The 13,621-nt window shown below is 40.2% G+C and overlaps 1 protein-coding gene across 1 annotated transcript; it reads left to right on the forward strand.

The window, feature by feature from the left end:
* Positions 1-3,164: 3,164 nt before the first annotated feature.
* On the forward strand, positions 3,165-6,995 carry LOC104424418 (tubulin beta-1 chain). Its single transcript, XM_010036836.2, has 3 exons — positions 3,165-3,676; positions 5,009-5,278; positions 6,039-6,995. The coding sequence occupies exons 1-3, from the start codon at positions 3,283-3,285 to the stop codon at positions 6,716-6,718; spliced, it is 1,344 nt and encodes a 447-aa protein (XP_010035138.1). The 5' UTR covers positions 3,165-3,282; the 3' UTR covers positions 6,719-6,995.
* Positions 6,996-13,621: the final 6,626 nt, after the last annotated feature.

Genomic DNA, 13,621 nt, shown 5'->3' on the forward strand with positions numbered 1-13,621 from the left:
TAATGAACAAATTATTTTTCACGCACACAAAAAATCGGTCTTGATGTTTGGAGTTATTTCAATCTTTATGGCTTGTAAAATTTGGAACCCTTTTGTTATTGTGAGAAAGCAAAATTTTTGGAGTGATGGGAAAAATTAATTTTCAATAATAAATGTATAATGTATATTGGAAGTATAATTGAATCTGAAAAATTTCATATCTTGCGATTAAATGTAAAGTATAAAAAAAAATGCAATCAAGCAATTTAGCAATCCAAATTGCAAACGTAATGCTGATTAAAAAAAAAGTAATTTCACTACATCCGTTTACCTAAGTTATGAGAAAAATCGAGATGAAATTGTTGTGTACATGCTAAATAGGTCTTGAAGTTTTATTAAGTTGGGGGGATTGTTGCGAGTCATCAAAATTGAGATATGAAGTTTCCTTGTTGGTAGATGTGGTATGATTTTGTTGGTGTCAAATCACAAATCGAGGAATAGAGAAGCCGGCATTAGAGTCTCATTATTTTGAGAGAATAATATAGGACCTCCAAACTGCACATCCTGAGTTAGAGGAATTCAGCAATCGGGACTAACTTGTGAGCGATGGCTGAAGGTAGCCATCTTACTATAAATATAAATGTCGATAAACTTCGTTAGATCTATCTAATGCAAAGGAAAAACACGTATAACATCTACATAAAAGAGCAGCTTTCACGAGATTTCAAGCTAGATTCCCTTCCTTGTTCTTCGTTTAAGATTATAGCGACACAGTCCTTAATCCCTTCCTTTTTTTGTGCGAGTGGATAAACAAATCTTCACTTCAAAATCAAGTCCGTCGCTTTTTTAGATCAATGGGACCGTCCTCTTCTTATTTTCCAAAATTGGGAGGTCGACATAGATTGAAGGGCCAAAATTGATTAAAAAAATACCATACAGGTGCAACAATTGAAAAAGGAAATTCCATAGTAATCCATCGACTTCCAAAGTATTCATCAACTTTCAGCCTTAATGACCAATTTAAATTGAGCCACTCAAGCGGTGCAGTTGGCAAGTTGTGGTTAAACCAACTTAGATCTCACTTGTTGCTGCAACCATGACAAGTTTGCAAAAATCTAATTCCAAACAAGTGGCATCACATGCCTAGGTTGCTATGATTTTCAATTACCGTTGTGGCTAGCACACTACCTCTAAAATTTTAAATCTATCAAATCAAAGATGTAAATCGATTCTCAATATGCAGCCCATTAGTTTCTTTGGATTGTGTCTACACTAGCAAATCATGAAAATAGTTTCAAATTGTTAAACTCGTGTCAAGCAAATATGTATTGTCCTTTTAGCTAACAGAATGTAACTAGCAATCTCTAGGGTGAGAAATGGGTTGTTGACCTCATTTCACGACATAAATGGACAAAAAAAAGGGTGACGTCAAAATTGCATCTTCTCGCAGCACCAAGTTTGGATTGGATGGTCAAATGGAACTTTTCGGTGCCAAGGAGACCCGCCATTTCTTTTTTGGGGTCTCTTCACTTGTCCCTTAAGTTGCTTCCAAAACCTTCCAAGTGCATCCGCATTGATAACAGTTCGTTGCACAGTCGCTTCCAAATGATACAGCTCAGCTTCTTTCCTATGTTAGAGAAAGCCCCCCCTCCCATCGTCCTTTCTGTTTAGACAATGCACGCAATCGATATCGAAACATACTCCATCTTCCTGTTCTCTGAAAAGTAGGTTCCGGGTTTGAGTCGACTATTTTACACAATCAAGTTCCAATCAAATCTTTCCCAAGCGGGAAAAGCACGTCGATGTCGCACGTTTGGATTCAAGAAACTCTAACAGATCCTTTCATCAAAATACGTTTTGATCGTCTTATGTTTGCAAACATCTTCATATCATAAGTGTGGAAATCATAGATTCTCTTCGAGTTTATGTGGTTGCAATTGCAATGATGATCCTTCCGGTTGTGGCATCGGGAGGCATCGGCAGATCTGGGAGATGCTTGCTTTGGCACGAAGCGTCGATTTGCCCTTTTTTTGTCAGAGCAGTGATGGGGGTAGTGCGGTGTGCAAAGTGGGAGTGAGCTTTCTTTGATGTCCACCGCGCAACTTTCTTTTCTATGGATGGAGGATCGGAGGGGTGAATCGGAAGACTTGCTCTTCGGGTTTCGATCGTTGGCCCACTTCTGCCGCTCGAGTGTTTTTCTGCTAACAAGATAAGAGTGAATCGTACGCTGAAATGGCGTGTGGAGGGACCCTCTGCCCTTGACTCGAGCTGGGCCTTCGATGGTTCTTCGTCCATGTCAACTCCGATCGCTGGCCCACTCTCCTCCAATGCTTTCTTGCAAGCTACGCGGGTGAATGACATATATAGCCTATGGTTTTAATCGAACATGTAACGTGGTTTCTGAGTTTTAACGTAACATGTAATATCAACTTATGAACTTTTGATACGTGTTGAATTTAGTTTTTAAATTATTTGAAAAAATACTTAATGTTATCTTTTCATCAATTTAATTTCAATAACAATATTGAATATTTTTAAATAGTTTAAACATGTATCAAAATTCTATAAGCTATAGTCAATAAATTAAAAATTCAAAAACGATATTACACATTTGATCAAAACTCAAGGACGACCTCGAACAAAATTAAAATTCAATAACAATCTTATAAATTGTATTGAAGTTCTAATATCGTTGGTGTCATTATCTTTTGTCACAATTGTAATAATAATAATAATTATTGTTATTATTATTATTATTCGGCCGATTAGATTATGGTTACCTCAATTATTCTATAATTTGTCTCGACGCGCTTTTTCCACTTTTCAGGTCCGATTCGGCCCGGCACGTGCGCTCTGCAAACCTCCCTCGCGCTGCCGTCTTCATTCGGCCCGAAAGGAAGAAAGCAAAACGCCGCCGCGCGCGCGCGCTCTCTCCGGGGCGCGTGCCGCCCACCGCCCCGACCACCGCGTGGGGTGGTCCGAAACGGCACCTTCCTCCCTCGCAATTCCCAAGGGGGCCGAGCCAAGCCAAGCGCAGCTCTCGTTTTTCTTTTTCCCCATTTCTTAATTCAAATTTCGAATTCCCACTCAAACCAAACGCCGTCAACCCCCCTCCCCCCTAGGCCCCCTAACGGCGTCGCACCTTCTGTCATCTTCCTCCTATATAACGTTAACGCCCCTCGTCTCTCAAATCCCACCCTCCTCCTCTGCAGAAAAGAAAAGAAAAGAAAAAAACAGTCAGGTCGCTTCCTCTCTCCACTCTCTCTCCTCGAGCTTCGTCTCTCCCTTTCTCTCTCTACGAAGATGCGTGAGATCCTGCACATCCAGGGCGGCCAGTGCGGCAACCAGATCGGGGCCAAGTTCTGGGAGGTGGTCTGCGCGGAGCACGGCATCGACTCCACCGGGCGGTACCAGGGCAACAACGACCTCCAGCTCGAGCGCGTCAATGTCTACTACAACGAGGCGAGCTGCGGCCGGTTCGTCCCCCGCGCCGTGCTCATGGATCTGGAGCCCGGCACCATGGACAGCGTCAGATCTGGGCCGTACGGCCAGATCTTCCGCCCCGACAACTTCGTGTTCGGCCAGTCCGGCGCCGGCAACAACTGGGCCAAGGGTCACTACACCGAGGGCGCCGAGCTCATCGACTCCGTCCTCGACGTCGTGAGGAAGGAGGCCGAGAACTGCGACTGCTTGCAAGGTAATGTTGCTTTTCGGCTTTGTGGATGCTGTGTTGAGCTCTCTGTTGAGCTAGGTTTTGATTCGGCTAGGCATTGTCGCGGCTCCTTTCTTGTCCTCTGGCTCTGTCTTCGATCTGCTGCTTTTGAAACGCGTCTCGTGCGTGTTGATTCGCAGATTCAGTGGTTCAGTGTGTAGATTTGTGTGATGGACGGGTTTTCCTGCTTCTCGTGGGTCGCTATGAGGGGGTAGCAAGCGATTTCTAGCGCTAATTGCTACCGGCCTGCGCGTTCCGTTTGTCGAAATCACTTTCTTAAAGCGTTTCTGGCCGTTCACTTTTGTTTCCGCATGCTGATTTGTCGACCTGAAGGGAATGCGTTAGAGATTTGTTCATGAAAAACGAGCAGTGGCGTAGTTTTGTTCGCGATCTGCTGATTTTGGAATGTTTCTCATGCCTGAGTTACTTACGAGTGGTTACTGTGCGATTCGCATGAGTCAGTAAGTGTTTCTAGCTGCAAATTTACCAGCGGTTTTGTCTACGAAACTGCCCTTTGGAAGTTGTCTGCCTTATCTCTCATTGTGCGCTAATTAGATTCGAGTGTTTTGATGTCTCTCTTGCTGTATCAGTATCAGATGTGAGTTATCTGGTGGATCTTCGTGTGACATAGGTCAATTTGAGTTCATTATATTTGCTGGACTTCCTTGATTGTCTTGATGCCAATTGATTTTACTGTGTTATGTCACCATGTTTGTTTGGAGAGAAAGAGTTATCATTAAAACCCTTTACATTTTGAGTACAATTGACAGCGTTTGATGTTTCATGTGAGCTGCATTGCTTTTTGGTGCTCTAAAACTGAGTGCTTTTGTTTGTGGAGACATTAAGTGTTGCCCTTGTCTTGTAATGGTTGTAGTTACTTATAAGATTTAGTGTGCAGCTGCTATAATGTATTAAACCTTTCTAATCGGAAAGTTCAGTGTTTAAGCAACTGTATGAAAGCATCTCGAGACCTATTCTCCATCATGTGGTTACTACTATATTAGAATGTTTTGATGTCAGGCTTTCTATCTCAGATGCGGCTCATATGCTTCATCATTTCAATCTGTTATTAACTTGAGCTGCATTCTTTTGTGATGCTTTAGAGAGTGCTTTTGTATGTGCTGACATTTTTTGCTGCACTTGCTCATTTTGATTCTGGTGTCCTTGTGGATTAATCGATCGTTTGCAAATTGACTTTGGGTGCTAGAGATGGTTACCGATTTCCTCCCCCCTATTGAGCTACTCTTCTGTTTTGCTTAAGTGACTACTTGTTTTTTAATGAATGAAGCTGAATCCTTGTGTGTTTATTGATTTCAGGTTTTCAGGTTTGCCACTCTCTGGGTGGTGGAACTGGATCTGGCATGGGAACACTCCTCATCTCTAAGATCCGTGAAGAATATCCTGATAGAATGATGCTTACTTTCTCTGTGTTCCCTTCCCCTAAGGTGTCTGACACAGTTGTTGAGCCCTACAATGCGACTCTGTCTGTTCATCAACTTGTTGAGAATGCGGATGAATGCATGGTTTTGGACAATGAGGCACTTTATGATATTTGCTTCCGGACGTTGAAGCTCACTACGCCTAGCTGTAAGTATCTCCCTTATGCTGTGCTAGAGAAGGCCTTTTTGTTTTTAGCTCTTGGACCAAATTGCAATTGCTTAGTTGTTCAGTCTAGATTAATGCAAAATACGTTTGCGTATCTTCTTTATTTCAGATTCTGGATTTTTAGGACTTAAAAATGAGAACATGCACTACCTAATCCATTTGACTGCATATAAAGGCTGGATTTTCCATTTTCTTTTATTCACTCTCCTAGCATTTTCTGTTGTTATATCGCCGTATTAAAGTGCACTTTAGTGCTGTTATCTATTATTTTTCTGTTAATTAAGCTCAGGAATATGTGATCACATGTGGAGTTTTTCTTGGAATTAGCTCCATTCTGACTATTTATGATAAGTTTATCATAGCTCTGATCTGTTGGTTCAGAATATTTTATGTACATATCCGGTGGTTGCTTAGAGCCCCACATGCTGAGACCTGGATCTGGAATTTTAGATGAGATACCTTGGATCACTTAGAAGTCAAGCCTTTCCACATGGGCTTTGTCAGTCCGTGACCTTAGGGCCATAGTATCCAGTTGTCTGTGGCAGATGCTTTTTTCCAACATGCTGTACGAATTAGACCCCAGATCTAAATGCTGTCGTTCTCAAGTTCTTAATTATGGGTCCTACAGTATCTTTTGGCTGGTACCTTATTAAGAGTTTAGTAGCTTGATTCAATTATCTGGTTAAATATATCTTTGACTTAATTCTGGCGAGACGTTTGATCTTCATTTTTCTCATTTCAGTTGGAGACTTGAATCACCTCATATCTGCGACCATGAGTGGAGTCACATGCTGCTTGCGTTTCCCTGGTCAACTCAACTCTGACCTCCGCAAGCTTGCAGTCAATCTCATTCCATTCCCTCGTTTGCACTTCTTCATGGTTGGGTTTGCCCCGCTCACATCTCGTGGGTCCCAACAGTACCGAGCGCTCACTGTTCCTGAGCTCACTCAGCAAATGTGGGATGCGAAGAACATGATGTGTGCTGCAGATCCACGTCATGGCCGTTATCTCACTGCCTCAGCGATGTTCCGTGGCAAGATGAGCACCAAGGAAGTAGATGAACAGATGATTAATGTGCAAAACAAGAACTCGTCCTACTTTGTGGAGTGGATACCAAACAATGTCAAGTCAACCGTGTGTGACATTCCTCCGACTGGTCTGAAGATGGCATCCACTTTCATTGGAAACTCCACCTCCATTCAAGAAATGTTCCGCCGTGTGAGTGAGCAGTTCACTGCCATGTTCCGCAGGAAGGCTTTCTTGCACTGGTACACTGGCGAAGGCATGGACGAGATGGAATTCACTGAGGCTGAGAGTAACATGAACGATCTGGTCTCCGAGTACCAGCAGTACCAGGATGCGACGGCTGACGAGGAGGGTTATGACTATGAGGATGAGGAAGAAATTCAGGAGGAAGCATAGAGGGCATTGCCTATATTAAGTCTCTCTAAAAATCTCAGACTTTTGTGTGGAGTTTTGTTATTTTTACCTGAATGGCTTATTTGGGCGTTTGAATTGTGGAACTCTGGATGAATATGTCCTGTAGTTGGTTTTTGGCCTTCGTGCTGTCTTAACTAGCTAGTGGATTTGCTGTAATGGGAACTAAATTTACCCGTGATGTTTCTTTTACTTTTGTTGCCGTTGTGAAGCGATGCTCTGCTTATTTTGAGGATAGTGTTGATGGCATTTTTGTTTTTCATTCTTGCATGTGCAGTGTTAAACCAGCAACATTTCTTCCTATATCATGAAGTACGAAAAAGGTTGAGATTAGCTAAATTTTCAAATGGCAAATGAACGAGAACTCAGTTTTACGATCTTCTTGTTACTCGGACTGAAGTGCCGTTTTGATTATACTATAAAATTGATTACTTCTTTGTAGAGACTCTCCGTGATCCGATCTTCAAGTTACGCTACAAAAGCATAAATAGTCCGTCCGCAATCCCTAAGTGAGCTGTGGATCTTTGAAGAGCATCGAAAAAAATCATTATACCTCTACTTAAATCTTTCCACTTGGCCGTGCTTAGGGAAAATTAAGAGTTCATTTCGCCTGTATTCGTGGAATTACGTTTACGTGATGCATTAGTATAAATTGATCATCTTTAGATTGAGGAGATCCGTGTCGGTAAATGAAATTGGCGCATGGATAATTTACTTTGATTCCAAGGGCAGATTGCAGACCTCGGGGTGATTGGTTCCCTATCTAGTCCCGATCCCTAGTTTGGTTCCGATTCCCAAGCAGCTCAAGGAAACCGATAATTAACCTATTTCCCATCCCCTTTAAAAAAACAAAAACAAAGCATTTGTTCTTTAACCACGAAAAGATTAAAATGCTTTAAAAATTGTGTAAACTTTACATACTTAACAAATATTATACTTTCTTAGAAAGGCATGCTTTTGTCATGGGCTGATTGTTTGGGATCAAGACTATGTGGTGATATAAGCTCTCTTGGATCGCTTGAGATTGTTGGAGCGCCTAAGCCAAGCCTCAACTCTGATTATAAAATCGTTAGATGATTACAATGAAAAGAAGGACATCCTTTTTTTATATTTGAGGTATCAGATTATAACTATTGATCATCTTTCGATCCGGCGGATTGGATCTTATCTTCTAACCTATCAACTACTGGATCCTTCTAATCTACCAATTACCGATATTTATGTTGAAAGAGAGTTCTAAATTCTTAGCACAATTAGTCTCACTAGATTCTTGGTATAATTACCGTCTTACCCATCCTTGGAAACGTTTCGTAAGTGAACCTTGGATGATCTTGGGAGGTCTTCCTTGATCATGCATGGTCTCTTGATCGCAAGAATCTCGTGACGGTGACACTTTGGTTGGAGTATGACTTGACTTTTATACACAACTCTTCTCATACTCTTGGTATGTGACTTGTCACTGCCAAGAATCCTACATTGAATGGGTATACAATGTGAGAGGATTTGTGCATAAAGCCCACCAAGCCTTTCTCCAATCAAAGCATAACTCTCTTGGCTTTTTTGTCTAAATGTTTGCATCTCCACAACATTTAAAAAAACTCTTAATAATTAAGAGTTAAAATTATTTCTTTAATAATTTTAAAGAAATTAAAATTAAAATTTTAAAAAATAATTAGTTTGGTCCGGGCAATTTCAAAGATGGAACTAGGAATCGAACTAACTTAATTGGTTCCAATTTTAGGGTACCAAGAATTGGATTAGCGCTCCTTAGGATTGGATCAAATCAACTAGTTGGGTTCGATTCGAGCAGTTCCGTTACTCAGCCCTGGCAGACTAGAGTAATGGCTAACAAAAAGGTTGCGATGCTAGCCTTCATTATATACGTCACGTCGACGGCCCCCAATGCTCTAACTTGAATTTCCAAGCAAACTTTGCATGGTGGGCTGCTATTTCCAGAAGTGCAGGGATGTGTTTCCAAAGGACCTCTGCCTGTTCGATTATGAGTTGGAATGTCTCCACCACAAATTACTGCTACTTATGTCGCCGAACCAATAATGTCCATGTCCTTTGAAACGCAAAAAGATGTGTTCACATCTTTTCAATGGAAGTACACCTCAAGTGTCATGTCTTTCATTTTCGTATTAACTAGAATGTGGGCTTCCTAGTGTGTTTTTCAAAGACAAACAAACTCTTCTCTATCTTCGAGGATTGAGTAGGATCTTGATTGATATTCAATATTAATAAGATGAATTAGTGTGTTATTTCATATCCAAGCATTTATGTGAATTATACAACAAAAGGTGGAAAGATCATTTTTAGTGAAGGACATCGCCGTTTACAATCAATAGCAATCTTTAGATGTGTTTTTTCGTTTATATAGCACAATGTTGATATCTGAGATGGTTCTTTCTGATTATTAAGTCCACCTTTTTGATTAGGTCAAAGATCAACCATCCATGTAGCATTACTGTTATAGTGCCATGAACAGCACTGCTACGATACCATGAGGAGTGTTTTTTGCTATAATAATTCAAGCCAAATATTCTGCTTCTTTTAAATGTTGTAATTAAGAAATGATTCTTCAGTATTATCCTCAAAGCCATATGAGCTACATCTATCTTTCTACTATTTGTATTTCCTTTTTGTAATGCTAGATTAATCGTTCACCCCAAGTAATTTGTTGATGTTTTAAGTGTTTGCCCTATGTTCCCAACACGTTTTATATTGAGAGTCCCAATCCCGCTTGCTATCCTATCAATCGAACTTTGCTCGAGACATTGGATAGGATGATTGTGTGCTTTGATAGGATGTACTAATCGAAACGAAAAGTCCTAAAAGTTTTAAGAAAATGTAATTACACAAAAAGAACTTCTATTTGACAAATAGCCAAGCTCTAAATCTCTGGCAAAAAGGAAAGAAAAGGGGGAAACCCCTTATCTTTGGGTTTTGTTTGCTCGAGCAGGCTCGACTATAGTGAGAAAGGAAAGAAGATTGGGCTGATGTTCTAGAATTGGGTGGGCAAGGCTAATTATGAGCAATATGGGCTTGGATACTAACTAAGTTTGGGCTCAAGTGGGGAATCATCTTATAGCCTTATAGGACAAGTTATGCTTTCAATCTTTTAATATCAAGCGATTAATTGTTCACTTTCGTACTTTAAGAGTCTAAATTAGATAGTACAGACATTACGTTGCATTTTAGGTGCCTCGTTAATTTGATTCGGACACAATTATTACATATCAAATAAGTGGTGTGATGACTCACAAATTGGCCTGAGGGACCAGATTTATATGCTTAGAATGTAAAGTTGGCGATCAAACCTTAAGTCGTAAGCTTTGTACGTTGAAAGTGATAGCTGCAAGCATTTTGTTAATGAAATTGCAGGAGCAGCCAATTCTGTAATTTCAGTGTTTAACGGACACGGACGTGGAAGGTATCTAGCGCTTGTCCGTGCAAGATCCATGTATGTTTTCTTAATATTTGCACAAAGTAAAGGGCCTAGCAACTTGACAAAGAACCAGGTATAAAGGATCTTCAGCAATTGCTCATTTACCAAGAGTGACGCCGGAGCATCCCTTGAATGCCATTGATTCGGTAACTTTGGAAATAGTCAACACATGCAGACCTACAACCAACTATATTTCTTATATTTTGGATGTCTCGTAAATGTCATTATTGCATTTTTTGGTTTATAGTTCTTTATGAGTCGTGATCATGACGAAGGTTCTGAGAGTCGAAGTTCTAGTTCCTAGGATTTTACTACGTTATGTTTCCAATGAGTCTAGGAAATTACTCATGCTTGGAGAGGAATAAGGAATGGAATTGAGGTCAATTCTTCGAGCCTGCGTATTCAAAAAGAGTTCCTACGCTTCGTGAGATGGCATTTGGTCAGCCCCGCTCTCCGTTCGTCACGGCGCGAGGTGTAGCAATGATGCTCATCAGCGACTAAGAAGTTCGTTAAGTGTCGACCGCAGAATTTGACGATCTGGGGCTCCCAGAAGGAGGGAAGGAAATTGCAAAACGACGAGTGAAAGCGACGCGAGTCTGTAGAGTCCGTTTTCACATACTGGAGCAAAGGCGGAAGAGGCTGCGTACTGTTCTGCTGGCTTGACGACGTCCGCAAGGGATGCGAGTCTCTACAGTCCATACAGTCCATTTCACATGCTAAAGGAAGATGGGTGGAAGATGCTGAGTGGAATATATTTGAGCTGGGGATCTCTTATTTTGATCATATGAAACCTTATGAAATTGGCTGTTTGAAGATACCGGTTATCGGTTATTATATAAAAGAGCGAGAGATTGTATAAACATGAGAGGCGACTTTTAAAAGCTTTAGTTATTAAATGATTTAACATAAGAGGGAGAGATTGTAAAAGCAAGAGTAATGACCCTATGTTGTCAAGATGTTAATATTGTGCAAATAGGATGACTTGGTCTTCTCTGCAAGTGACATCAATAAAAATAAGGCTGGAGCATCCCTTGAATGCCATTGATTCGGTAACTTTGGAAATAGTCAACATATGAAGACCCACAACCAACTATATTTCGTATATTTTGGATGTCTCATAAACTTCATTATTGCATTTTTTGGTTTATAGTTCTTTATAAGTTGTGATCATGACGAAGGTTCCAAGAGTCGAAGTTCTAGTTCCTAGGATTTTACTACGTTATCTTTCCAATGAGCCTTTGGCTTGATAACATGAATGATTTCTTGTTTTGCTCTTATTCCTTAAGGAAATTATTGTGAGTGGCACGTATCTATCAATCTAAGCTCTTATTTGTATTATGTCCTGCTTCTCTACATTCTCTCTCAGCGTCAAAGAGATATTTTGAAAGAAAGATGAGTTGGTATTAAATTATGTCTTGAGTTTAAGCCGTCTATGGAACCTGGATGCATTGTAGATGCCATTGGGGTTCCATTGTGCTCCTCACCGCACAAAGAAGACAAGGAATAGAAGCCACGCAATGAAGTATCTCTCTTCTCCCTTTAGTGCCGGCACGAAGACAAATTTTGAAAGCTACACAGTGAAGCATTTCGTGTGGATTGCACAGGGAGGGAGCTCAACATCCGGTGTTTTGTAATTCAGGTATCGACTTAATTGCACTTAAATTTATGATCTTGTGCTTTAATGGATTGAAGTTATGACAGTTTTAATGAGCACTTATCGTCGGCCTTCATTTTGCGGAAACTCTACTTAACCGCAGACTTCACGTTTCACTGCAAGAATAAAAATTGTCCGTAATACCCGGGTGAGATATGTGGATCTTCGAAGAGCATAAATTGAAAGAGCCCACTTTGGCCAAAGACTGGTACTGCCATGAACAAGAAGTCACGTTTTGTCATTACTCTAATGCATTAAAGTTGTGGCAGTTTGGACGTTCTTGAGCACAAATAGTGCAGCAATCCCCCAGTCGAGCCGTGGATGTTCGAAGAGCATCGAAAATGTTTTATCACTTAAGCGAAACCAGATACTGATATTGATTCTGCACTTCTCTTAGTGAAAAAAGGAAAGGAAAAATTTGTTCAGATGACGAATGTTGTTAGATCTCGATTGACCAAATCGTGTAGAAACTCTCCACGACTGCGAAATCTTCACATGGCGCTAGCAGAGTTCATAAACAGCTCGTGACCCCACTACAGATCTGGGAATAGAGAAGGACAAACATACGTAGAACCATGTCTGACATGATCAACGAATCTGAGCTCCTCATTCATTACTAGAGAAAATCTCCAGCTTAAACCCCGCACACGCAAGCTTCATTTGATGATGACAGATACAATCTCGGTACGGTTGGCATATTATATGCCCGGAGCTTTAACGTCACATTGCAGGTGGTTGGGAGGATGGCTAACGAACGAGCTGCAGTGCTGATGCCGATCGCCTGCGTCCTTCTGTCTTCGATGGCACCGGTGGCTCTCGGTGTTGTGAACAATTGCCCGGAAAATGATAGCTGTGCGGAAGCTCCGCAATACTCTGTGGGATTCTTCTTAAACACAAATAAAGAAACACGAGCGATGTTACGATATATGCATTCACTCCAAAGAGTGTACCTTCGGCAAGGAAGTATGCTTGGTATATTGCAAAGTGGTATGCCGGCTGATCCATACTAACGAACCATAAACCAAACCGGTTACTTCCGATGACGTGAGCATTTTTTCGAAATGCTTGGTATATTTCAAAATGAATGAATAAAGAAGGAATTTTTTCGCTGCTTTTCTCTTTGAATTTTATTATTCTCATAAGATTTTATCTCATCTCATTAGAAAATTATATTGTTCTCTTCTAGAAAAAAAAACCTTTTTTCTTTTTCGTGCTAGTAAATTCCTAAAGGAGTTTGTAAGTATCACTTTTATTGTTCTATTTGGATCTCATCTCAATTCATCATATGATTCTATTGTTCTGTTCGAGAAAAAAAAATATTCTTCTTTTTTTGTGCTAATAAATTCCTAAGCAAGTTTGTAAGTATCATGAAATTGTTCCAAAAATAATTACAGATCACTTGATTTCTTATGAACTTATTGATAGCTTACTAACAAATGTAAGAAGCTAGTAAATTGAAAACATCGTAGCTATGTTATTATAAATTGTTAAGTTGATGCAAATATTACTAATTGCAAACTATTGCAATAAACTAGAAGCATTTTATTTAATTATTAATGAATTACCAACAGTTCATGTATAAAAGAGTTACCGATAGTTTTTTTACCAACAATTTTCTTGATATTTGTCGATACTTATTAGAATTACCACCACGATAAAAAAAAAAAAAAATCCTTTTTTTTGTAAGCGGAACAATAGAGTTCCGCTCATCTCACAGCTTTAAATATGCAGAATACGATATATAGATTCGTATTCATTTCCAAAAGCCATCCACAACGAACTAATC

Source organism: Eucalyptus grandis, chromosome 11 (genome assembly GCF_016545825.1).
Source record: "Eucalyptus grandis isolate ANBG69807.140 chromosome 11, ASM1654582v1, whole genome shotgun sequence".
In the NCBI taxonomy this organism is placed as follows: Eukaryota; Viridiplantae; Streptophyta; class Magnoliopsida; order Myrtales; family Myrtaceae; genus Eucalyptus; species Eucalyptus grandis.

Excerpts from the sequence above, each read along its gene's own strand:
- LOC104424418 (XM_010036836.2), top strand. The coding sequence starts at position 3,283 with ATGCGTGAGATCCTGCACATCCAGGGCGGCCAGTGCGGCAACCAGATC. Across the intron at positions 3,677-5,008 it reads GAACTGCGACTGCTTGCAAG|GTTTTCAGGTTTGCCACTCT; the intron begins GTAATGTTGCTT and ends TATTGATTTCAG. Across the intron at positions 5,279-6,038 it reads GAAGCTCACTACGCCTAGCT|TTGGAGACTTGAATCACCTC; the intron begins GTAAGTATCTCC and ends TTCTCATTTCAG.